Source organism: Letharia columbiana (genome assembly GCF_014066305.1).
Source record: "Letharia columbiana isolate WasteWater2 chromosome Unknown Sc0000008_s0, whole genome shotgun sequence".
NCBI classification, from domain to species: Eukaryota; Fungi; Ascomycota; class Lecanoromycetes; order Lecanorales; family Parmeliaceae; genus Letharia; species Letharia columbiana.
Window position 1 is genome coordinate 1,071,051 of NW_023501044.1, and position 27,633 is coordinate 1,098,683.

General features: G+C 27.3%; 2 protein-coding genes across 2 annotated transcripts; one reads left to right on the plus strand and one right to left on the minus strand.

Moving 5' to 3' along the window:
- Window positions 1-207: 207 nt before the first annotated feature.
- On the plus strand, window positions 208-3,697 carry HO173_003493 (uncharacterized protein; the record flags this gene model as incomplete). The annotated part of the gene is made up of 2 exons (XM_037305418.1): window positions 208-2,823; window positions 2,870-3,697. The coding sequence occupies 2 exons, from the start codon at window positions 208-210 to the stop codon at window positions 3,695-3,697; spliced, it is 3,444 nt and encodes a 1,147-aa protein (XP_037167826.1).
- A 248-nt stretch (window positions 3,698-3,945) lies between these two features.
- Window positions 3,946-6,777, minus strand: HO173_003494 (uncharacterized protein; the record flags this gene model as incomplete). Its single annotated transcript, XM_037305419.1, has 2 exons — window positions 3,946-6,442; window positions 6,497-6,777. 2 exons carry the CDS (start codon window positions 6,775-6,777, stop codon window positions 3,946-3,948), a joined length of 2,778 nt encoding a protein of 925 aa, XP_037167827.1.
- Between the last annotated feature and the right edge of the window lie 20,856 nt (window positions 6,778-27,633).

The window sequence follows — 27,633 nt, forward strand, 5'->3', positions numbered from 1 at the left end:
ACCGAGGGCCCGGGCCGGGCCTGGTCCCAGGCTCACGTTCCACGCTCAATAATTGGCCAACGGCTGATACGTTCGTTCTATTTTACGATTACTCTCCAAAGCGAAATCCCGAGCGAGAAAGGGAGACATTGGGTACATATGCTATTGCTTCCTTTCTCCTAGCAATCTAAGCTTTCAAAGAGGTGAAGGCGCCACAAGTACGTCAGTATGCCAACTGAATCCATCAGCTCTCGTCAAAACCCTGACGGTAAACACGCGGAAAAGACAGCGACTCCCAGATTTGCAAGCTTCAAGCCAAATCCACCGTCGAGAATCCAGGACCAAGAGACTAGGACTTCGGGAAACGTGAATCGGCTTCCCGAAAACCATGACCACGCTCCGGACGAGTCTGTTTCGAGGTTGAAATCTGGTAGGCAAACCCTAGGCCGACATCATCCTCGGGGTCACCATCAACGTAGCGTTGACAGGGAAGCGAACCGTCATATCGGATCACAGCCTGCAGGACACGATCCCGGGCCGGGTGAAAACATACCACAGTCGTTCGTAGTTGACCGAGTAGGCGATCTCGACAATCTCAACTTCGGCGCCCTCCATAGATATGCAACGGCGTCATATTTCCGTTTCGGTGCCGGAAATGTTATGGGATCACCCATGAATCAGAGGATCGATCGAGCACTGAGTACTGACAAAGCATTGGTGCTGTCCGACGACACATATGGATTGCCGAAGAAAAGAGACAAACATGCACGTTGGAGGCTTGATCAGGAGGGAGCAAGAGAGTTAAAGATCAAGCCACGAGAGGAACACGACCCAGCCATTGACTCTGCCGCCGACTATGTTTCCTTCGAGGCTGCACATAGAGCGAAGAGAAGGCGAGGAGATGACGGATTGCCTGTGGATTGCGCGTCGTCTTCAGATCAAAATGATACGCAATATAGCTCTTTAAAGGGCAAGGCCAGATACAAGAAAGAGCCTGCTGATCAAGACTTGAAGTACAACAGCGACACACCGTCTTCACAAGACACCGCGGGCAGCCGTCTTCTTGTATTGGACGAACCAGCTCAAAGGAAACGAGTCCAGTTGTCTAGGAGGACGGATGCAGAGCCAACCAACTTTGAGGCTTGGATTGATCTGATCAATTACCAAGACAACCTGCTTGGCCTAGGTCAGAATTCTAAAAGAACGAGTCTGACCAACGCTGAAAGACGTAGCAATGCTGAGATCAAATGTTCTATTTTTGAAAAGGCTCTAGAGAAGGTCAAAGATTCGGAGGGCCGTGAGGTCTTGTTGCTTGGCATGATGCAGGAGGCTGCTGAGATTTGGAGAACTGAAAACATTTCATCCCGCTGGAAAAGTATACTTCAGCAGAATCCCCAAAGTTTGCGATTGTGGACCAAATATCTCGATTTCATACAGAGGAGCTTCACCAGTTTCAGGTTTGAGGAAGTAAAGAGCGTCTACTTGGATTGCTTGAACCTAACCCAGAGGGCAAGAACCACTGGCGAGATAACTCTTGACGAGCAAAACAAAGTTTTTGACATCCAAATCTATGTCGTACTTCGCATGACTCTGTTCATGAGAGAAAGTGGTTTCGCAGAGCATGCTACGGCAGCATGGCAAGCTTTGCTGGAATTCGTTTTCTTTAAACCTAACTTTTTCCAGACTAGCGACCATAATAAGGATCGGTCTTCTCATGAAGCCACTGTATCCATGTTTGAAGAATTCTGGGATAGCGAAGTCCCACGGATTGGTGAGGAGGGCGCTGAAGGTTGGGCAAGCTTCTCCCAAAAGCAAGGGGAGCCGCCGCAGCCAAGAAACGAAAGGGCAGATGACCTCGAAGACAGCAAGGATCATTGGAAGTCGTGGCTTGCTTTGGAGAAAAGTCGTAGTTTGCTGTCCCGAAACCCTGTCCGTACTATTGATGATATAGAGGAGAACGATCCCTATAGGATTATTCTGTTTTCGGATATTCGGCCTTTCCTCATTGATCCGCCGTCACTTGCATGTCAGCAACTGATCTTAGACGCTTTCACTGCGTTCTGTTGTCTTCCACCTTTTGCTGCGGAAGGCCCTGATAGTCATTCGAGGGTCTGGGGAAGAGACTGTTTTCTCCGTAATGATGCTCTACGGTTGAATAGCAAGCTCCAGGACTCATGGAAGTTGCGTTTCCCAAAACAACATGGAGGCTCAGAGGAACAAAATAGCATTGATGAGGAGGATGCTCGGTTGCATTCGGGCACGCGAGATCCCTTTCAGTTCCCTGTCCGAGACTATCAGGTCTCGTCGGACTCCCTATTTGCCGAAAGGCAGTGGTTTTCCGCCTTTGATACATGGCAGGAGCAATGTTTTGGAGATGGTGGCCCAGTAGAGGTGGCATGGACATTTCGATCACTCAAGTCGCTCATGAGTGTAGATGCAGGGAAAGAAGCCGTTGCGTTATATGTCCTCGCCTTAGAGCTAAGGACCTCACCAGGAACAGTAAGAAAAACTGCGAAGAACATATTGAGGAAACGACCGTTTAGCATCTGCATCTACAATGCGTATGCGCTCATTGAGTATCGCCTGGCCGGTACCCAGAAAGGTGAAGGTATCATCACTACGTCACTTAATATGGGCAAGAAACTCGACGAGGTCTCCCAAAGAGATTCCATACTGCTGTGGCGCACCTGGATATGGGAGACGCTAAGTGCAAAATCGGCGCAAGAAGCTTTGGTGCGGCTTTTGGCTATTGGAGACGAAGAGATCCAGATGCCTTTTCCGGAACTGCATCCGCTAGATGACTTGGGTTTAGCAAAGCCGGCTCTGCTGCTTCGAACAGAAAGGGTAGAACTATCGCCGTCGAATAGTGGATCATGCTAACACGTCATAGGCTCTCATTGCCATTCGCGATCATATGTTATCGTTGAGCTCATACACTCATGCAGCCTTTGCCATCGAATGCCTGATCCTGTTCGCATATCTGAGAAACGCCCAATCCTTAACCGCAGCGACTTCGGCCTTCAAGTCAAACATCGCTCTTCTCTCCACCCATGTTTCTTCGAAATCTTCGAACCACGAGCACCTCCACCAATCCTTTGCCCGACTCCTTTATTATCATGCCACTCATACTCATCTCTTCAAGCCATCGGATATTCGCTCACTCCTTACGGAAAACATAGCTCAATTCCCGCAGAATACCATCTTTCTCTCCCTCTACGCTTGGAACGAAGCTCGTTTTCGCATCGACGATCGAGTACGCTCTGTTGTTAAGGAGCTTGTCCTCGGTGGTAGCGGTAACACAAAGAATAAAGTCCAAGACAGTGTGGTGCCACACTTCTTCGCCATATACTCGGAATTGCACCGAGGTGTTACGTTCGGCAGCAATATTTCCACCATCCGCAGTACCTTCGAACGTGCTGTCGAGAGCGATAGCGGTACACACTGCGCGGGCTTATGGAAATTGTATTTTCTATTTGAACACTCGAGATCTGAGGCTGAGAGAGCGAAAAAGGTATTCTGGCGAGGCCTGAGGGCTTGCCCTTGGGTCAAAGATTTGTATATGCTTGCCTTTGAGCATCTGAAAGGCGAGAAGGTGATGGGTGAGGCAGATTTGAGAGGCATATATGAGCTTTTGGGCGAAAAAGAGCTGAGGGTGCATGTAGGACTCGAAGGCATCTTTGAAGGCTTAGACGAGAGACAGCCAGACCAGAGAGGGTGAGGAGATGCTCTCAGCAGAGAGGACTTCATATCAATGCGGTAAACTTTGGATGCAAAGCCATCCACCGTAGCCACTTATAAGTGAGTACGTCCTATATGTTCTAGGGAAGCCCGTTGCCATAGGCTGTTCGACCTTCTATAATGCCAAAATCCCAAGCAGAAGAATATGCCATCTAGTGTTCGCTCCTAAGCGCCATCTAAAGCAGCGCTATGCCAAAGCCAACTCTAACCCATAACCCCTCGTACGCTTCAGCCAGAGGTCTTAGCAAAGACAAACGATACCCTGTTGCCCTCATCTTTCAACACATCGAGCAACACCTTGTCATGAACCAAAGCCTCCATACCGTCATCATCTTCCTTTGAGAAATTTGAAGTATCAACGTGTGAGTAAGCCATCAGCAAATCCATCTTCGCACCATCCTTCTGATTTCGGGAAGAACGCGCATCTTCTTTGATCTTTCGCTCTTGCTCTTCCATGTCAAGGTTGTTTGCCTGAATGAGCCGAGGTAGATCCGGCATTTCCTCCTCCCTCACCTCATCATCGCTGTCCAAGATCTCTGTCAGCTCTTCGTCGACGGGGAAAGGGGCCGGTAGACCTCGCCCCTCGCAGCAACAGCCGAGCAGATCATGAGTCTGACAGGACAACCCTTCGTCGAGTCTGAAAAGGTCCTCGAGTTCTTCCTTTGTGAAATTACTAGTCCCTCCCTTCTGGTCCATGATGTTGTTAGCGAGGCCCAATTTCGTCGTCTGCCTCTGCCAGATCTTCTCGTCCAATCCTCCAGCCATGACAAAGCGATAGATGACACAAGGCCTCTTCTGTCCGTCGCGATGGATCCTTGCCATTGCCTGGAGATCTGTGGCAGGGTTCCAGTCTACGTCGAAAAGAACGAGGCGGGAGGCGCCGATCAAATTGAGGCCAACCCCACCAGATTTGGCGGACAGGAGGAAGGCAAAACACTCGGAGGCTGACGAGCGGTTGAAAGCGTCTACAAGTTCTTGGCGTTTGGAGGATGGGGTGGAGCCATCAAGGCGGAGGTAATGATAGGAGAGTGAGGTGAGAAGTGTTTGCAGAAGGTCGAGGGTTGCGGTGTAGTTGGAGACGAGAACGATTTTTTCTCGGGTAGTAGTCCGAAGGTTGTGCATAAGTTGATCAAGGACCCGTAGTTTGGTACTACCAGCGTTGGTGCGAAGTAGATGAGGGGGAACACTGGCCAGAAGTCCGGCTGTCAAGGGGCTCACCGCCACCGAAGGATCTGAAAGAGTTTTGCCATTGAGCAACGACGGGCTGTTGCAAACCTTCTTGAGGACAGTGATGAGCTGAAGTGAGGCCTCTGGGCTTCCCAACAACCTCTGGAATGCCGGGCAAGCGAGGACATGGTGGTAGGTGGACACCTGAGCCGCGGTTGGGCGGCATAAAAGGACGTACTCCGTCTTTGACGGTAGGTATCTCGAGAGTATATCAGCAGTCCGGCGAAGTATGAACATGCTGGTCAGTAAGGCTAATTCTTCGCTTCTTGCTTCGCCTTTCTCAACATCTTTCCTCAAAGCGCCAGGCTGTCTGCTTTTCACGATCGGAAATTCAAATTCTTTGGTAAACGTTTTGAATGATCCCAGTAGGTCCGGGTTAACAAAGTCGACCATCATGAAGAATTCGCTCAGATCATTCTGGATAGGAGTCCCAGATAGGATAACTCTCTTTGAGGTGTTCAGAGATTTGATGGCTTGTGCGCTCTTGTTCTTGGCTGTTTTCAGACGATGGCCCTCGTCAGCGATCACAATATCGATTCCATGGCCCTTCTTCAGATCCTCGACCACAGTCCTTAGCTTTTCATACCCAATGATCCCAACGGGATAAGCTTTGCTTGTAGTAAAGCCTGTGATATGCTTCTTGCTACCGTCAAAGACGTAAACACCAAGTCTGTCAACCCCAAGCCATTTGCGAAATTCCTTGCGCCAATTGTTTATCAGAGTAACGGGACATACTATCAGAGCCTTTTTGATGACAGGCGGCGGATTGTGAGAACCCTCGCAGATAGGGTTCTGCTTCAGCAACGTCCATAACAACGCGATAGTCGACAGACTTTTGCCTAAGCCCATCTCGTCTGCTAGGATTGCACCTTGGCCATCAAAGTCACGCATGCCCATCACACACTCGTACATGAATTTGACTCCTTCACGTTGATGTTCCCGTAGGTGTTTCGCAAGAAGTGGATCGACCACAACATCCACGACCTGTTTTCCTTTCGGCACGGTTTTGGGACGCTTCATGACTATTGCTTGTGCGGCGGTTGGATCATGGCGCGGTGTTGGCTCGTTGGGTTCCTGCTTAGGCATTACAGTGCTTACTAGTAATGGATTCTTGAACATTGCTTGGGTAGCTACACTTCTCGGCGCAGCCAGATTGAGTGGCTTCTTCGTTTCCTCGCTCTGCTGTAGGAGAGCCGCCTTCGAGTCTGGCCTCGGCTTTGGGTTTGGTAGGGGTACTTGTACAAACTCTGGTGTAAACTTCACGATGCTTGACTTCAGGAATGGTCGACCGGCCAAGGAATCCTCTCTTGAGAGGATGGAATCGACTTCTACCTCCTTTCCCCCTATCGATAGCTGGGAGCCAGGAAGCAGAGGCCAATCGCAAGATGCTTTTCCCATATCACGTCCTGAAGTGTCCTGGAGATGGGCATGCCCGCCAGTGACTTTTAGCACCCCATCACCATCCCAAGTCTTGTGCTTCTTGGTCGTATACTTCCGCCTGTACGGAGAACGCCGTTAGCGATCAGTGAGTTCATCATGAAGATGTACGTACCAAAGAACATTGTAGTATACCTCGGACCCTCCGTCGAGTGACTCTGTGGCTACTGCGGGGTTTTTGACTGCTAAAAGTGGCTTGCGTGGAAATGAAGATATTCCAGGGGTTTTGAAAACCAATTGAGGCCCCATCGTCTTTACCCCGTCCCCTTTGTCGCTGCTGATCCGCCTCTTTTTTGCTTGGGGCTCGGAGCCTCCGTCATTGTCCCCAGACTCCTCGGTCTTTCTGAGCAATGGGATTCGGAATGGTTTTCCGACCATTGTAGAGGCTTTGGTCATGACTCTGCGTCACGTCCATGTAGTGATGTGGAAAAGACACAAGTTCGGAGTGAAACGCGGACGCGTTATGCCCTAATGCGAAGTCACATGATCAGCCCTCCCTAAAGTAGAGACGCATGGTGTATGGGAAACTAAAAAAAATCTGCGAATTTGGCACCCCCTTATAATCAAAAATCAAAAATTTGAATTTTTCTATATAATCTCACCACTACTTGTTTTTACAGTCTAAAAATTTTACGATATCTACTTATTATATTAAGTAATCTATCTTTAAATTTTTTAAAAAATTTGAATTTTAATCTTATAAGTGAAATATAAAAAGTATAAAAAGTGAGAATATATCGTGAACTTGAAAAATCTACCTCGGCTATTTTTTTATTACTAAGACTATTTTAAAAAATCTAAGAATTTATTAAATCTTTATTCTATAATAAAATAAATAATTAGAGAAAGTAATATACGTATATCTTCTTTTTATATATATATACTCTCTTTTAATATATAATATATATCTCTTTAAATTCGATTAGCTTTCGCGTAGCCGCTAGTCGTATAAGGTATAAATCTCGTATATAGTCGAAGTAGAGTTAAAAGAGATAGAGCTATATGAGGCGAATAGCGAGATAGTCAATAGCGAGGTAAATATAATACGTTAGCCTATATATAGAATAACGAGATTATATTTAATACTTTTTAGCTATAGAAAGGCTAGGTAATTAATAGATAGTAAATATACGAGTATAATAGACGTATTTCTAATAGTAACGAGAGAGGATAGTTAGTTAATCAGCTATCGCCATAGAAGAATAATTTAAAGATCTTATTATTCGACGATTTGAAATCGTCTAATCTTTTAAACTTTATTAGAAGAGATTTAAGAAGACTTATCTTACTATTACTACGAAGATCGATATTAAAAGTTCTAGATATATTAAGATAAGAGTTTAGATAGAGCTAAGTACTTAATATACTTTTAAATTTCATAGATAGTATTATTATTCTTTATTTTAATAAGTATTAATACTCTATATAATAGCGACGTAGTATATATATATAAAGTATATATATACGAAGTATAAATATACGAAGTATATATATAATAGCGATATTAATAGAATATATAATAGTAATAATAGTAATAATATTAAAGTATTAATTATAGCGTAAAGAAATAGAGAAAGAGTATAAAGACTTTTAATATATAAGTCTTATTTATATAGTATAATAAATAGAAATCTTCTTACTATTCTCTATTTTAATTATATTTTATTAATATATCTAATATTTAAAGTATTAATTATTATAATAAAACTCGAATCTAAGTATTTACTAAGTCTTATTAATTATAATTATAAATAAAACGTTATACTACTCGAAAAGATATATTAAGAATTTATAAGAAAGTCGAAAGATAATAACTATACTATTAAAATTATAAGCTTATTTAAAAGAGAATTTAGAAGTAAATAGTAGTAAATATCGAGATATATTACGAAGATAATACGTCTTAAAGATAATAATAAGTATAGAAAAGATCGTAGAGAAGATATATACGATAGTTAGTTACGATTAGCTATACGTATATAGAAGTATAATCGTTAAATAAATGTAATTATATCGAAAGTATTATGAGAATCGTACTAAGTCTTTTAAACTATATTAGACGCGATTTAAGAACTTATCTTACTATCGACCTCCGTAAGAGTCTCGAATAATATTTCTCGAAAAGCTATATACGAGGTTTATATCTTATATGACTAGCGGCCACGCGAAAGCTAATCGAATTTAGAGAGAGTATATATATATTAAAAGAGAGTATATATATATAAAAAGAAGATATACGTATTATTATATCTTATAATTAAAATATTTTATAATTTAATATTCTTAATTAATATATATAATAGAATAAGATAGAGCTAAATTAGAAAATCTTAAATTTATATATGGGTTCGGGATCTTGGCGGGATATTTCACGATATAATATATCTATGAGATTATATTATGAAATAATATATATATAAAATATCTCTACTAAGATTTCTATATTTATAGAATAATCCGACTAAGATATATAGAATATATTTATTCTTCTTTATTAAGAGAGAGGGAATATAAAGAGTAATTTAATATAGCTATTTATCTTTTTATTAATATTAATAATTAGAATAATAATTAGAACTATAAGCGTCTCTATTCTTCTTCTTAAAATTATAATATAAAAGAATATTCTAAATTTTAAATCTTTAAATATTATAAGAATAAAATTCTATAATTATCTTTATTTATATATTTATCTTAACGCGTTAGATAAGCTTAATAAACTTTATATTTATTCTTCTCTTAAACTCTAATTTACTCTTCTATTCTACTCTATCTTAATTCTATTAAATATCTTAAGTCTATCTCTATCTAATTAAACTTATTAACTATTTATAAATAAATTCGCTTTTTAAATTATTTTAAATCTCTTCTTTAAGATTAAATCTATTATTATTAACTCTCTCTAATTATAAATTTATTAATTATTTCTCTATATATTATAGAGTATTAATAATATATCTTAATAAATTTATAAATATTAAACTTATCGAAGTACTTTTTATAAGCTTATTATCTTTATTAATATAATTATTATAAATATTAATTAAGTTTTTATATAAAGTACTATTAGCTCTTTTAATCTAATTCGATATATTAAGATCTTCTTTAAGATTAAGTTTAATCTTATTTAAGCTTATTTTCTTAATATTTTATATAAAGAATTATTATTAGAGTATAAAATATCGCTAATAAATAATACTTTTAAGTATTATAATATCTTTTAGTTATTAAAAAATATCGCTTATATATAATAGCCCTCGCGAGAAGAATAAAGAATATTATAAGTTATTTGAGCGACTATAGCGTATTTAAACTTTAATTTCTTTTATTACTTTAAAATTAAAAGATTCGCTAGATTATTAAAAGAAGCTTTATAAAGATTAGAAGTAAGATTATAATTAGAATAATAATTAGAAGACTTATTATTTCTTCTATATTACTAAAGCTAATTATATTTATTCTTATTATCTAAATTCTTAATCTTAAATTTTATCGCTTAATTAAGCGTATTTTTATTTAATTAATTTATTCGCTTAGCTCTTTATAATTAACTACTTATATTAATATTTTAATAATTTTAAAATATCTTTTTAAGCGCTTTTTAGTAGATCTTTATCTATAGCTTCTTTTTAATATTAATCTTTTAATTTAATTTCTTTAACTTTATATTATTATAATTTAAATATAAAAGCGTAACTTATTTATATAGATAGTTTAAATCTAATTAAGTTCGATTATAATAGATAGTTAATTTCTCATAAGCCGTCTTAAAAGCTTTAAGAAGTTCTTTTTTTTAAGAAACTCTCTTTCTTCTTAATTTTCCGAGCTTTTTATCTATATAATTAAATAGATAATTATAAATATTAAAGATGTAGTAAATTATAATCTTCTTTTCTCTATTTATTAATTTTATAAATTTATAAAAAGATCTAATAAGCTAAATTAAATATTAAATCTATTAGAAATTAATTAAAAATTATTTAGACGTCTAGACTATAATTTTTATTTATAATTATTTTTTATTACTTAATCTTAAATAGATAGTTAATCTATTTTTTAAAAAGTATATAATATTAATATAAAGAAGTAGAGCGCGGATTAATATCTAATAAATTAAATTTTAGCGAGTCTTAATATTCTAAAAGAGCTTAAAAGAGCGTCTCTAATAATATTACTTTTTTTAGAAGATTAATATTTATCTAATATTAAAATATTTTTATCTTAAAGTCGTTTAGCTTTATAATATAAAAAAGATCTCTTTACGCTAGTCGCTAATATTAATATATATAATAATTTTTTAAATTTTAATATAATTAATAATATAATAATTAGAATAATAATAAGAAATATTATATTTTTATTAGAGTTATCGATAGATTAATTATATTTATTTAAACTTAATTCTTATCTTCTTTATTACTCTTAGCTTCTCTAAAATTTCTTATTTATTAAAATAACTCTAATATTATCTAGAAGTTCTTTTAAGATTAATTAAATAATATACGCTATATATAAAAATATATTATAAATAATTTAAGAACTTAAATTCTTTAATATTAAGCGAGTTATTTATTACAAAAATAAGAAAGATAAATAATTAAATCGTTAAAGAGTATATTATTATTACTAGCGTTATTAGTTATAAATTTAAATATATAAAATTAAATCTTATATTTTATAAGAATTAAATTAATAATACTTATAAGTTTCTAGCTAATATATTTATCTTCGATATATTTAAAGTCTATAAGAATCTTATACTATTATTAATTAATATTAATAAAAAAGATTAGAATTATTATAAATAATTAATAATTATAAAATAATTAATAATTTAGAGTTAGAGAGACTTTAATATTATCGACTAATAAATTCTTTAATAATTCTTATCTCTAGCTCTATAGCTTTTCTTATTAATTAATTCTTTATAATAAATATTAATTTTAATTATATATTAAGAGTCAAGATAGCGTAAAAGTTATAATATTTTAGAATTATTAGTAATTATAAATAAAATATTAATATTTATAATTTAGCGATAAAATTATTTCGAGAAGTCTTCGCGTATAAGCTTTCGATCTTCTAATATTATAAGAGAATTTTAATATTATCTTTTCTAGAGTAAATAGTAAGCTAGATATTCTATTTATCATTTTATTTATTAATAATTTATATCATCTAATTTAGAAATATATCTAATTTTTATAATTATTAATTAGATTCGTTTATTATAAACTACTTAAATTAGATTTCTTAATATATTTCTTAAACTTAATATATACTATTATATCGCTTATTTTATAATCTATAAATAAATAAATTAGAATCTTATTATAGTAATAATAAATAATATATAGCTTCTCGAAATCGACGAGCGTATATTCGTTAAATTATATTTACTTCTAGAATTTTCTAATTTCTAAGTCTTAATAAATAGGTTAATAATCGCTATTAGATTTAAACTAATTCTATATAATCTATACTATCTTTATTTATTACTATATTTATTATTTTTTATTATTAATATTAAAAAGAAAGTAAGATTTATTACTATCTTTATATTAAAATATACTTATTAATATCTTATACTAAGTATCGTTAATTAAGAAAGTTAAGTTTACGCTAAATAAAGATCTAATTAATATCTTAAGATTAAGATATTTAAAGAGAAATTAAAAGAGATATATAAATAAATAAAATATTAGAAATAAAATAAGATTAATATTTAATATATAAATTCTATCTTCTCGCTATAATAGAAACTTATATCGCTTTAATAACTTATATCGCTTTAATAATATATCGCTATATTATTCTTCAATATTTTAAATTAAAGATTAATTCTTTCTAATTAGCGTTATAATTAGTAATTATATATTTAAAAGTATATAATAACGCTAATATAGAATTAATATTTAATTTTATTAATTTAAAACTCTAATTAGTCTAGCTATTAACGCTTTTCTACTTAATATAATATATACTTTATTTACTTTAATATTAATACTTATTTATTACTATATTATTTTAATTATTAGAATTAGAAATTATATTTATTTAATTAATATTCTAATCGCTAGCTATATTAATAAAAGCGTATATTAATATCTTAAAACTATTAAATTTATTTTATTAGATATTAATATAGAATTAAAATCTAATTTAAACGCTTTAATAATTTAATTAGCTAAACTAATTATTATCTAAATCTTTTATATATAAAAATTAAATCTTTTATCGCGCTAAGATTATTTTTAAATATTAATATCTTTCTTATTAATATAACTCTCTTTTATTTAAGTAATATTATAATATCTTTTACTTAAGCGTTAAAATATTAAAATATTATATTCTTCGCTTTTAATTAGAGCGATATCGTCTTTAAGTCGATATCTTTAATCTTATAAAAATAATAATTAATTCGTTATAGACGAAGGCGAAAAAGAAATAATATCTTCTTCTATCTTTATAATAGAAGAAGAGAAGAAAAGTAAGTAAATTAATTATAAGCTATACGCGACTTAATATCTAAGAATAACAAATTAATAAAGTTATAATATTAAAATAAAGAGCTCTTCTTATAACTAATAAATATAAGATTAAATAGAAATTAATTAAATTAATAAGATTATCTTTAATAGATATATCGCGTATATAAAGAATATCGAAATATACGAAATATATATGAAATATAAGAGGGGGCGTATATATATAGCTATAAATATCTAAAGTATATTTAAAATATAGAAAGAAGCGCTTATATATAGCTCTACGATATATATTAATAAAAAAGAAATTAATCTCTTTTTCTAATTAGCTTTCTAATTAATATTTAAACTTAATCTATCTTTAAATAGTATTTTATTCTAATAAGATTTTAGTTATATAATATTAGTTAGCTCGATAATAAATACTTAATATTATTCTTTTCTAATTTACTCTCTTCTTTCTTAAAAATTCTTTTTATTATTATAATATTTATATTATAATACACTTATTTATTATAATACTATCTATATCTAAAGAAAATAAAATTATTTTCTCTATATTCTATAGTTAAATTAAATTAATAATATTATTTTTATAAAGTAAGTATATATCTAATAGCGCTATATCTCTTAATATAATAATTAATTATAATATTAATTATAATTTATTAATATATAGTATTATTATCTATTAAAGTTATTAACTCGATAATCGCGAAAAGCTTAGAAAATTATTAATAATTTATTAACTATTAATTTAGACTTATTTAAATTATCAAAGTAAAGTAAAGATAAGACTTCGCGAAGGCGAAGATTAGAAGATTATACGCGAAGTTTAAAAAGTATAACTATAAATAAGAAAAGTGCGTAATTATATTAATTATATATATCTAAATTAAATAGTAAATTAATTATATACGTTAATTATATTATTACTAATTAGACTTAAAAGTTTATATATTAAAGAAAATTCGCGAATAGTAGAGATTAACGAATTTAATTATTTTTTAAATTATATTTACTTAAATAATAAAGAAGATCTTAATTTATATAAGCTTTAAAATCGATTAATTCGCTTCGAATTTAAATCTCTATATTATAAATACTTTAAGAAGCTATAAAGATAAAATTAGCGAGTAATTTTAATAATATAACTTACTCTTTAATAATTATAAATAAAGAAAATTACTAACTAATATCTAGCGACTTAATTATATATATTTTATATAAAAAGAATTACTTTATAATTAAAAGATATATAGCTTTTTAGATAATTATAATAAGATATAAGTTTATAAATAATAATATAGTATTATTAAAGTCTAGACGTAGTTTTTATAAAAAGAAAATATATAATAAATAAAAGAAAAACTATTCTAAGTTAAGAATAAGATATTCTAATTATTATTCTACTTATTACGCTTAATTAATAATATTTAACTATTATACTTAATCTAATAACTTTATATATTTTATATTTATAGAATAAAACTTCTTAAATCGATTTAAATATAGATATATATTTATAAAAATACTACTACTTTAATAAAAGAGGCTTCTTATTCTAAAATCTATATTAAATTAAAGATTATATTCCTATACGTCTAATAGCTTTAATTTCTATAGTTACTATTAATATCGCGATTAAATTTATATAATAATAGTACGTCTTTCTTATTAGCGAGTATCTCTATATTTAATAGCTTTAATTTCTATAATTATTATTAATATCGCGATTAAATTCTTATAGTAATAATACACCTTTCTTATTAGCGAGTATATCTCTATATTCGATAGCTTTAGTTTTTATAATTATTATTAATATCGCGATTAAATTCATATAGTAATAGTACGTCTTTCTTATTAGCGAGTATTTCTATATTTGATAGCTTTAATTTTTATAATTATTATTAATATCGCGACTAAATTCATATAGTAATAGTATACCTTTCTTATTAAGCTAAGTATTTCTATATTCGATAGCTTTAGTTTCTATAATTATTATTATCGTATAGTAATAGTAGTCTTTCTTATTAATATTTATATTCTTTTTTTTTTATTACGATAGCTTTATTTTTTAATAGCTTTATTATTAATATTATATTTATTAATATCGCGATTAAATTCATATAGTAATAGTATATCTTTCTTATTAGCGAGTATCTCTATATTCGATAGCTTTTAGTTTTTATAATTACTATTAATATCGCGATTAAATTCGTATAGTAATAATATATCTTTCTTATTAGCGAGTATATTAATAATCGTAAATAGCTAAAATATAATAGAAAATAGTAGGCAACTCTTAGTAATATTCGATTTTAAATCTATAGCTTCTTTATCTCGTCTAAGAGTAAAGATATTTATATCTAGAATTTAAAGTAAGTATATTCTAATATATAGTTATTAAATATCTAGATATAAATCTTCTAGTTAAAAGATTAGTTTCTTTAGAGTTAACTAGTATAATTATAATAATAATTAGAAGTATAATTATTATATTATATAGCGTAATTTAATAGATTAAATTTAATAGACTTCGCTAGTATAACGCTAGATAGATTTTAAAATATTAAAACTATAAGTAGAAATTCTCTCTTTCTTTCTTTCTTAATATCTTAAATATTTTCTCTTATCGATATTTTATATTATAATTATTTTATCTTATTCATCTTAATCTAATTTAATAATAATATATTATTAATAATTATTAATTTCGATAGCGATTTTATTATATTATTATTATATAGAGATAGCGATATCGATTTATATATTAAGTCGATCTATTTAAAAGATAATATAAATCTTAATAATCTTCTTAACGATATAAATAATTAGTCGAATAATTATCTTATTTAATCTTTATATTAAAGCTTTAAAGTTAAAAGAAAATCTCTAAAGTCTTCTAGTCGTAAAAAGATAATCGCGAAAAAAATCGAATAAGATAAGTCTTTAGTTATTCGCGCTTTCGATATAAAGATCATAAGAAAGAGTATATCGAGGTCTTTACTTATAAAGACTAAAAATCGATATTAAAAGTAAGAAAGTAAGTATAGTAATATAATATATTAATAAGTAATATATATATATAATTAATAATATTTTAGCTATTACTTTATACGAGAGATTAAAAGATATTAGAAATTAACTAATTTACTTCTTTTTAAAAAGACCTTTCATCTATATAATATAAGAGATTATTAATATAATATTATTATCTTATTATACTATACGAATTTAGACTTCTATATTAAATACGTTATAAGAAGCTATCAAAGCGACTCTAATATCGAAATTTTATTATATATTAGCTTTCTATTAAGTTATTATTCTATTAATAAATTATATAGTTAATAATCTCTACGCTATTTATAATAAAAGAGTTATATTAATAATTAAGAATATAAAGCTTATATAAATAATATATTAATATATAATAAAGAGAAAGTATATAAATAATAAGAATAAGATAGTTAAAAGTACTTTACTTAGATAGAAGAGGGTTAAGATACTTAATATAGAATAGAATTCTAATTATCTTTCTAATTATCGAAAAATATATAAATTTATTCTTCTAATAATAATCTCTTTATATTCTCTTTATTAGCGAGAACTTCTTATTTAAATAAATATATAGCTAATAATTTTAATACGAAATATAAGATCTTAAATTCTTAAATTTTAAAGTATTATAAGTTAAATAATAGTTATAAACGATCTTAATATAAATTAGATTAGAAGTAAGAATCTAAATATAATCTATATTATTAATAAGAAGATTACTAAAAAAGAGATAATACTTAGTATTAATCTATATAAATAGAATATAGTTAAACTATAAAACGCGCTTATAGATCAAATAAGAATTCGAATAATTTATAAATATAGATTTTTTCTATAAAAGCTTATTAAGATAATCTACGAGAGTATAAAATTTCTATTATCTCTATATTCTTATATCGTTAATAGCTTTATCTATAAAGATATTTAATAAAATAAAAATATCGAGATTAAAGATTAATCGATAAATATTTCTTTCTAATTTATAAAAGTACGCTTTAAAATCTTAATTAAATATTAGAAATTAGAAATTTATACTTAATTACTATAAAGTATTATTTTAGCTCTACGCGAAGTCTAAGATTTAAGATCTAGATTATAAAATTAACTACATCTATTACGCGTATAAGAGAGAAGAAGAAATATTAAATATAAGTAAGTAAAGGGACGCTTAAGGCGTAATAATAATTACTTTAATAAAGAGTCTTAAGCGATAATATTAATTACGTATATATATCGAGAGTATAAAATAAGATCTTAAATTCTTAAATTTTATAGTATTATAAGTTAAATAATAGTTATAAACGAACTTAATATAAATTAAATTAGAAGTAAGAATTTAATATAATAGTAGAAATTTAAGATATTATTTATAAGATTAAAGAAGAAAAAGTTAAAAAGTTAAGAAAGAAAGATAAGAGTAAATTTAATAGAAATATTAAAGCTAATAAGAAGAAAGATTTAAAGAAAAACATATATTTAACGAATATAAATATCTAAGATATAAATCTTAATCGAGAAGTATTATTTATTTCTAGATATATCTATAAATAGAAAGTACTTATCGTAAAAAAGATATTATAATTAAAAAGAATTATATCTTAAAATCGATTATAACTCTTAATAGAAATATTAAAGGGGCTTATAAGATAGATAGCGTAAACGACTAAAAACTTAATAATATAAAGTTATCGCTTCGCTATTATTAAGTATAAGAAATAGCTTTTATAAAGAATTAAGAGATTAACGATAAAGAGCTATTAGATAATATATTAGTAAGTCTACTATCTCTTAATTATCTTAAAAAAGATTTATAGACTCTAAGAATTAGCGTTCGATATAAGAAGAAAAGAATTTATATTATAAAATTCTAAGTATCTTTCTAATTAATAGATAGCGAAATCTATTATAATCTCTTCTTTTAAGCTCTTATATCTAAGTATTTATATCTTAATAATAAGAATAAAAAGCGATTTAAAATCTTATTATTATAGTTATTAGCTATTATTTAAAAGATCTCTTTTATCTCTATTGTTATCTTTATCTAACTTTTATTTATTTAGCGTATAATTATAATTCTTTAATTATTATTTAGTCGAGTCTAATAAATCTAGAAAATTATTATTATTTATATTAAATTACTATACTATTAAATTCCTTTATACTACGCGCTTAATCTTATTAAAATAAATATATAAAGATAGTAAATCGAATTTTAATTAATTAGTCTAGATGATTTTTAGTATACTTTTATTAAAGAGAGAGTAATAAATAAAAAGAATATTTACTATAGAATTCGTTTATATATAATTATATATTTTTTTAATCTAAAAATTATAAGTTAATAATTTTATATACGCGAGAAATAATAATAGTATATCTTATAATCGATTTTAGAAGAATAGTTCTATATCGTAAAACCTCTATACTTATATATCTTAATTATATAATAAGATTTATAGTTATAAGAGTTAATATATATTATTTTCGCTTATAAAGACTAATAAGCTCTCTATTAAAACTTTTTAAATTATTATAAAGATAAGAAGTAATCTCTATTTATAAGATTATTTAATTATATTAAATAATCTAATTAATAACTTTAAGTTATTATCTAATAATATACTTATCTCTTATTCTTTCTCTTTTTTTATTTATCTTAAAATTACGAGATAGATAAAATTATTTAATATTTTCTTCTCTATTAAATCTTTTTATTATAAGATTATACTCTTATTATTATTAATAACACTTTTTTATTTTTAATTATTTAGACTTAATTATATAGCTAATATAGATATATACTTTCCCTTTAAAATATTAAATAAAAAAATTATATATATTAATATCTAATAATACTATAATATAGTCGATCTTATTATTTATAAAAGTATATATCTTTAATCTCTTATAATATCTTTTTCTACTTCTCTAAACTTACGCTTTTAAATCTATCTATATTTTTAACTTTATCTCTTATAATTAATATTATATTAAGATTAATATTATATACTTTTTATAAGCGAGCTTTAAGTAAATTATATACTTCGAGAGCTATTATATATTAATAAGATTTAATAATATAAGAATTCTAAGAGAGCTCTTCTATCGCTTTACGCTTATAATTTTTAATATTAATTAAATAATTATAAGATCTTAATAGCGATAAAAATAAGAAGAATTTAATTAAAAGATTATTATCGCGAAGTATTCGCTAAAGATTATTTATATCATCTACTTCTATATATATAATTAAAATTATAAATTTAATTTCACTTTATAATAATAGAGAATCTTATCTTTTACTTTTAATAATAGATTATTTATAATTCTATTATTATTTATCTTCTCGCTATATAAAATTACTATTACGTTAATTTTATAATATATATATTTACTAGATCTATAAACGATAGTATTTAAAAGATACTTTATAAGAAGAAAATAAAATATAACTTCTAAGTATCTTTCTAATTATCTTTCTAATTATTATAATATTATAATAAATAAAAAAAAAAAAAAAAAAAAGAAAGAAGTAGTATATAAAAAGCTTATCGTTCTTATTTTAATTTATAGCGCTCGCGTAAAACTTAAGATAATAATTAATATTATAAAATTATAAGATTTTTAGATAAAGAAGAATAAAATAGATATAATAAAAAACTTAAAGAAGAATTTAAAGTTTAAATTTAAAGAAAAGTTTATAAGTTTAATTATACGCTAATAAGTTAGTTAGTAATTAATAATTAATTCTATTAATATATATAATAGAATAAAATAGAATTAAGCTTAAAAATCTTAAATTTATATATATAGTTAATTATAAATTTAGAGTTACTACGCTCTTTAATTAGATTAACTAAATTATCGCGAATAAATAAATTAATATTTATAATTATAAAAAAAATATAGTCGAATAGCTCTAATTAAAAAATAGATATATATTATTTAATTTTAGAATAACTTTTTTATTTTCTATTAAAATTTTAAGATTTCTTTCTAAAATTATAGAACGAAATAAGAACTTTTAGATAAAAAAAGAATTTCTAAATTTAATCTAATAATTATTAAAGCGTAAGAAATTTAAATATCGCTTATTAAAGTTCGCTCGATAGCCGAATAGCCCGCTTATTAAAGTTCGCTTATTAAAGATCGCTTATCTATTTACTCGATAGTCTTAATTAAAAAAATAATTATAAATTTAATTTATAGGCCTTTACTCGTAAAAAATATAATATCTTATAGATTTTAATAGAATCTTTTATTTTTTAAGATAATAATAGAAATCTATTATTAAATATAATACTTATTAATTAAATAAGAAAATAAGATATTTAAACTATACTTATAATACTTATAATTTTATAATAATAGATTTTTTTTATAATTTAATAGAATATAATTTTTAATATAATATAATTTTCTAAAAGTATAAATTAAATACTTTATATAGTATTAATTATAAAGATAATTAGAATTCTAAGTCGAATACGAATCTAAGATTAATATAATAAATAAATATCTAATAGATTTTAATTAAAATCTTTTATTTTCTAAGATAATAATAAGAATCTATTATATAAATATAGTATTTATTAATTAAATAAGTAAGTATAATAAATATATTTCTATATTAAAACTATTATTATAATATAAATAAGTTTTATAATAATAACTTATTTTAATTTTTTAATATAATATAATTTTTTAGAATTATAATTTAATAATTTTATATAATATTAATTATAAAGATAATTAGAATTCTAAGTCGAGAATTAATATAATAATTAAATATATATAGACTTTAATAAAATCTTTTATTTTTTAATATAATAATAAGAATCTATAAAAATATATAATTATTAATAATTAGATAAGAAAATATAATATATATTTATATTAAAACTATAATTATAATATAAATAATTTTATAATAATAAAAATTATTAATTCTTTAGTATAATATAAATCTTTTAAATTATAAATTAAATATATTATATAATATTAATTTTAAAGATAACTAGAATTCGAAGTAGAATATAATCTTATAAGTAATATTATAATTAAGAGTTATATTATAAATTAAAAAAGTCGATAATTTAATTATAAAGTTTTTTATTCTATTATTTATAGTAGTTTAATAATCTATCTAAACTAAACTATAAGCTTTTAATCTATCTTTATACTTATATATAGCTTAATATTATATAATTTTAGAAGTCTATATAAAAGTAGTATATTCTTAATTTATAATATTACGCGTTTATTATAAATTACTAATAATTAAATATCTATATTCTATTATTAGCGAATTTCATATAAGAATAATAAAAAGTCTTATTTAAAAAATTATTAGATAGAAAAGATTCTATCATCTTCTATATCGTCTCAATAATAGAACTTTATTAATAATACTTAATATTATTCTTAATTTTATCTATTATATCTAACGAAATTTCTTAAATAAGTTTTTAAAATAAAGCTTTTCGAAATTAATAGCGTAGTCGATTTTTAATAATATTTAATTTCGCGAAGGGCGATAGCTAGTAGACTATAATTAGAAAGATAATTAGAAATATATATAAGACTAAACTTACTATCTAAGATAAAATCTATATAATTTTCTTACTTTAAATATATAATTAATAACGCTTTTTCTCTTATTTATACTCTTTTTACTTATAATAGATTTTCTAGAAGTCTTATTACTCGACTTTCTAGCTACTTTTACTACTAATAATACTTAAGATATTATTTTATCTATCGCGACCGCCGCTAAAAGTATATTAAATCTCCTCTTTCTAAGTTTCTTATTATATTTATTTTTTTTTAATAATTTATATATAGATAGACATTCTTTAACTATTATAATTTTAATATTTTTACTATATATATTATTAAAATTTCTATTTTTATAAATAATATCTCGAGATTAAAAGATAGTTTAATCTTAAAATAAAGTATTATTATTATCGCTAAATATATCGTTATCAAATATATATATTAACTCTTTATTCTTATTAATATATTTTTAAGTTTATCTAATTTAGAAAGTTAGATAATTAGAATAATAATTAGAAAAGAGAAGATTATATCTAAATTCTTTTTTATTATAATAATTAGAATTATAAAAGTTATTTCTTCTTCTTCTAATCGTATTAATTACTTATATATTAAAATTAATAAACTTATATAAATTCGCTATAAAACTTATCGCTAAGATTATAATATTACTATTCTTATTATATATTAGAAATTTTTAATCTTAAGCTTCTTTTATAGTAAAGTCTATCTCTTCTTTTTCTAATATAATTAAATTTATTAGCGAATTACTATTTAAATCTATTAATTAATTACTTTTAGAATCTTATAATTAATTACTTCTAGAACTTTCTAATTAATTATCTCTAGAACTTTCTAGCTAATTACTTCTAGAACTTTCTAATTAAATATCTCTAGAACTTTCTAATTAATTACTTTAAGAACTTTCTAATTAAATATCTTTAGAACTTTCTAATTAATTACTTTAAGAACTTTCTAATTTATCGCTTTTAGAATCTTCTAGCTAATTTAATATTATTTTAGAATTAAAAAATTAGATAGCTAGTTAAGAGTTTATTAATAAAGATTCTTAATTAAAAGTATTTATATTTATTATTATATCTTTTTAAATATAAATATAAAATAAATAGTATTCTAAAAGTAAGCGACCTAATTAATATTCTAATTATCTTTCTAATAATTCTTTAAAAGAGAAAACGCGTATAATAAATCGAAAGCGTAAAATAAAATCTTAAAAAAGATAAATTTATCTTATAGAATTCTTAGATCTAGATTATTAGAAGCTTAAAATAGATATTTATTATTATATAAAAGCTAGAGAAAAGTCTATTATTAATAATAATCCTTAACTATTCTAATTAGATTATTAAATTTAAAAAAATTCGATTAAAATTCGACTTTATAATATTAAAAATTAGTATTAAATATTTTTATAAATAAGATTTTAAAAAAACGCGAAAACGCGCTAGTAAACTAGCCTATTTTTTTATTAGCGCGTTCTTAAATTTTCTTATATTTTAGTCTTTTCTAATACTTTTTCTAATTATATTATCTTTTATAGTAATATAATTCTATTTAAATTTTCTTATTATTTCTATTATAATACTAATATACTCTTTATAATATATTCTTTAATATCTTATAATAAGCTTTTTATACGAAAATTATCGTTATAATTATCTTAAGTAAGAGTTTAATTAAATAAGTAAATTTACGTATTTTCTATTATTTCTTAATATTATAAAAGTTAATATTATTAATAAAGATAATAACTTTAATTCGCTCTATTATATTATCTCTAAAGAAATAAGAATATTTTAAGAGCTTAAGTAATAGTAAGATATAAAAAATAGTAGATAAATATTTTAAAAATAAGAATATAGTAAAGTCGCGCTAGTATTTAGTAAGTTTAAATATATATAAACTATTAAGAGTAATCTTAAGAAAATAAAATAATATAAATATAATAGCGAAATCTATAGCTAAAAAAAAACTTCTAGCTTTCTTTAAATATTAAATAATTACTTCTAAAAAAAAGAAGAAAATAAAAAAGAGAATTATCGAATATATTATATATAATTAATATACTTATTATAAATTCTAATTATTATTATAATTATTCTAATATCTTTCTAATATTATAGCTAATATTTACGCGTAATATTTTATATATTATATCAAAGATAATAAACTCTATAAATAATTAGATTTATTAGATATAATTTTAATTCTAGATTTTATTAAGAATATTAATATAAAGCGCGATAAGTAGCTCGATATAAAGAAAGAAGATAAAGATATAATTATCGATATATAGTTAAATATTATTAATTAAAAGATTAAGCGATTTAAAAATTTTTAACTTTTTTTAGAGAATATAGATTTTATAATAATATTAATAGAAAAGATATAAGTATAAAAGGTTAAAGTATTTATCGATATCTTTTTACTATAGTAACGAGTATAGTAAACTATAATTAAATCTATTAGAAAGAAGATTAAATATCTAGGAATTTTCGAAGATATAATAAACTCTTAAAAGAATATCTATTTTTATTACGTGGAAGTCTTATATAACTTATAAAAATTTTCTTAAAAAAGAATTATTAAAATAATATTTATTAATATAAGTTTTTTTTTATATTAATTTTAATTTTAATATTCTAATCTATATTTAAATAGACTTATTATTTATATATTAATTTTATTTATATTAAACTTATTTATTAATTATCTTTCAATTATAAAATTTAAGAAAGTTTACTATCTTCCTCTCTTATATATATTTTTTATTAAAATAAAATATATAGTTTTTAGAAACTATATAGTATAGACGCTTAAGAATAAAAAAGAATAAATATTATTATTAAAACTGACTAGATAGTAATCTAAGAATTATAATATAATAAGATATAAATTTATATTTAATAAGGCGAGCGAAGAGATATAAGAGACTTTTAAGCTTATTAATATTAAATTAATATATAAGAATATCGCTAATATATTTAAGCGATCTAAGCGCCTCTATAAAAGTATAGATTATTTAGATCTAAAATCTTAATAAGTTAGTTACGTAATTCTAATTCTAGATTAAAAATAAGAATATAAGTATTTTTCGCTATTATAGTTATCTTTAAATAACGATAATTAAAAAGATAATTAGAATTCTCTATCGCTATAAAAATATATATCGCGATTTATAATTCTTTATATAATAGATTCTTTTCTTAGCTAGATTATATTTAAAAGTTTTAAATAATAAGATATTATTTAATACGCGATTAGATATTTATATAAAAATAAGATATAAATTTTAATCTAATTAATAGACTTAATAAAAAAATAGAAATAAGCTCTTAAGTAGATTAGATAAAATATAATAAATAAGTAATAAGTAGTTTCTAAGTCTAATTATTATTCTAATAAGTAGATTTATATTTTAATAATATTATATAAAAAAAGTATATAAGCGTAATTTAGAGAAAGTCTAGAGTTTTACTCTTTACGCGAATTATTATCAGTATATATAAAAGAATAAGGTAGGGCTGAACTAGAAAACCTTGAATTTGTATGTGCAGCCAATCATCAATTCGTTAGGTCTACGCTTTTTGGTTAGACACCGCGGGTAAATAAATTAGCGTCCGCAACCTATCAAAAATCTATGTGCAGAAGTCTTACACTCTGAAATAACCAGCTCCCTACGGATGCTATTTCTTCATAATTTCGTAAATTGTAGAGCTCAGTGTGCGCTTTCTAACGCTGTAAAAATTATGAAGTTTGACCTACTATTGGTGGATTAAATGGATATTCAAATATGATAGTCATGGTAGTCACACCAGACGCGTCCGGGATCGGATAATAATCCTTCCACCTGTTTGTTATTCTTCCACTATTCTACTAATTCTACCAATTCTACCAATTCCATTAATATGAATACAATCGTCTTCGGTACCCCTCGTCTAATTAGAGCCCCTTACTGACGCCCTTAGGCTACCCCTCGGCGAATCCGCTACTACTGGCAATCGAGGCCGCAAGCGAGCTTAATAGCTACCTACTACTGCTCATAAACGCGTTAAAAGACCCTTAAAAAGAGCCCGAACGGATACGTTCTCCCCTATATACTCCTCTCAAGCCAGCGGTAGGTAGGTTAAACTGATATTCAAATATTATAGTCACATTAAACGCGTCCGGTTCAGTCACTCAGTTGAATAAGAGGAGGATCTACAACAGGCGAATGCGGAGAACACTGCGGAGAACATTACGGAGACAGTCATCAGCAGCAGTGACACAACAGGCCTACTCTCCACGGTCTCACACCAATCCACTCAGCTAATGCAAGAGAAGTCACTACAGCAGGCGAATACGGAGAACACTGCGGAGAAACCAAGCGACAACAAGGCCCCCAGCACCAAGAACAGGCTCAGCTCTCCAAGATCCCACGTCATATGCTCTCCACGATTCCACATCAAATCATCACTCAGCAAGCGGAGAACACCACTATAACTTGGCCTGTCATCCCCACTGCATTAAGGAGTAAGAGGAGGAACTACAACAGGCAAATGCGGAGAACACTGCGGAGAAACCAAGCGGCAACAAGGCCACCATCGTCAAAAACACGGCTCAGCTCTCCAAGATCCCACGTCATATCAGTTATCCACTCAGTCAGCCACTCAGCTAGCCACTCAGTCTGATACTCTACAAGAGGAGGAGCAAGAGGAGGAACTACAACAGGCAAATGCGGAGAACACTACGGAGAAACCAAGCGGCAACAAGGCCCCCAGCACCAAGAACACGGCTCAGCTCTCCAAGATCCCACGTCATATGCTCTCCACGGTTCCACATCAAATCATCACTCAGCAAGCGGAGAACACCACTGCAACTTAGCCTGTCATCCCCACTGCATTAAGGAGTAAGAGGAGGAACTACAACAGGCAAATGCGGAGAACACTGCGGAGAACACTACGGAGAATACTGCGGAGAAACCAAGCGGCAATAAGGCCACCATCGTCAAGAACACGGCTCAGCTCTCCAAGATCTCACGTTATATGCTCTCCACGGTTCCACATCAAATCATCACTCAGCAAGCGGAGAACACCACTGCAACTTAGTCTATCATCCTCACTACATTAAGAAGTAAGAGGAGGAACTATAACAGGCAAATCCGAAGAACACTGCGGAGAAACCAAGCGGCAATAAGGCCACCATCGTCAAGAACACGGCTCAGCTCTCCAAGATCCCACGTCATATGCTCTCCACGGTTCCACATCAAATCATCACTCCGGAACGATGCATATTTGGACGAATTGAAACCGTCCGATGTCTACAGCTATTTTATTATTCGAAAAATTTCACTGCGGTAGGAGATATTGTGGGATTCACACCACTAATTGGCACGTTGTCTCCATTTCTTTCCGGTATTTCGATACTTCTTGCCATAAGGATATGGCCTTTCTCTGTTTTTTGTAGGCAATTATTACACCTTCCTAATTAGGCCTTAGCGCGCCTCTCTCCGCATATATATGCCTGTATACTATATAGATTAAATCAATTTTATAGTGGTGGAAGTAGGTCAAAAACGCACAGCAAGCGATCAGAGTTCGATTTGACTTAGGGCTAGGGCTAAAATTCGATTTGGCTTCGAAAAATCTAACTCCATGAATTTAATTCATGGGCCTTTACTTGTATATATAAATAAAGATAAGAGCTTAGATTATAAGAGTATAAATAATATCGAAGCTAAATAAGATATAAGTATTAAAAATAATTCTATTATACGCGCTAATAATTAAATAGACTTTATCTTTTAAGCTATTTAAAAGCGTAATATAAAATTTAATAATAAGCTTTATTATAGCTTAGATATAATAATATTAATATACTAACTAATTAATATCGAGCTATTATAGAAATCTTAAAATATTAAACGTAATTATATCTAGAAGATAAAATTATAAATCTTTATTAATATATAATTAATTTAATATATAGTAATAAAAAATTTACTATAAAAGCTACGCTATCTAGATTAATATTTTAATCTTAATTACTACTCTTACTATTATACGAATAATATAAAGTTATCTCTTATTTAAATATATCTAATTTTTAATTCTAATTATTATTATAGATATTATTAATTCAT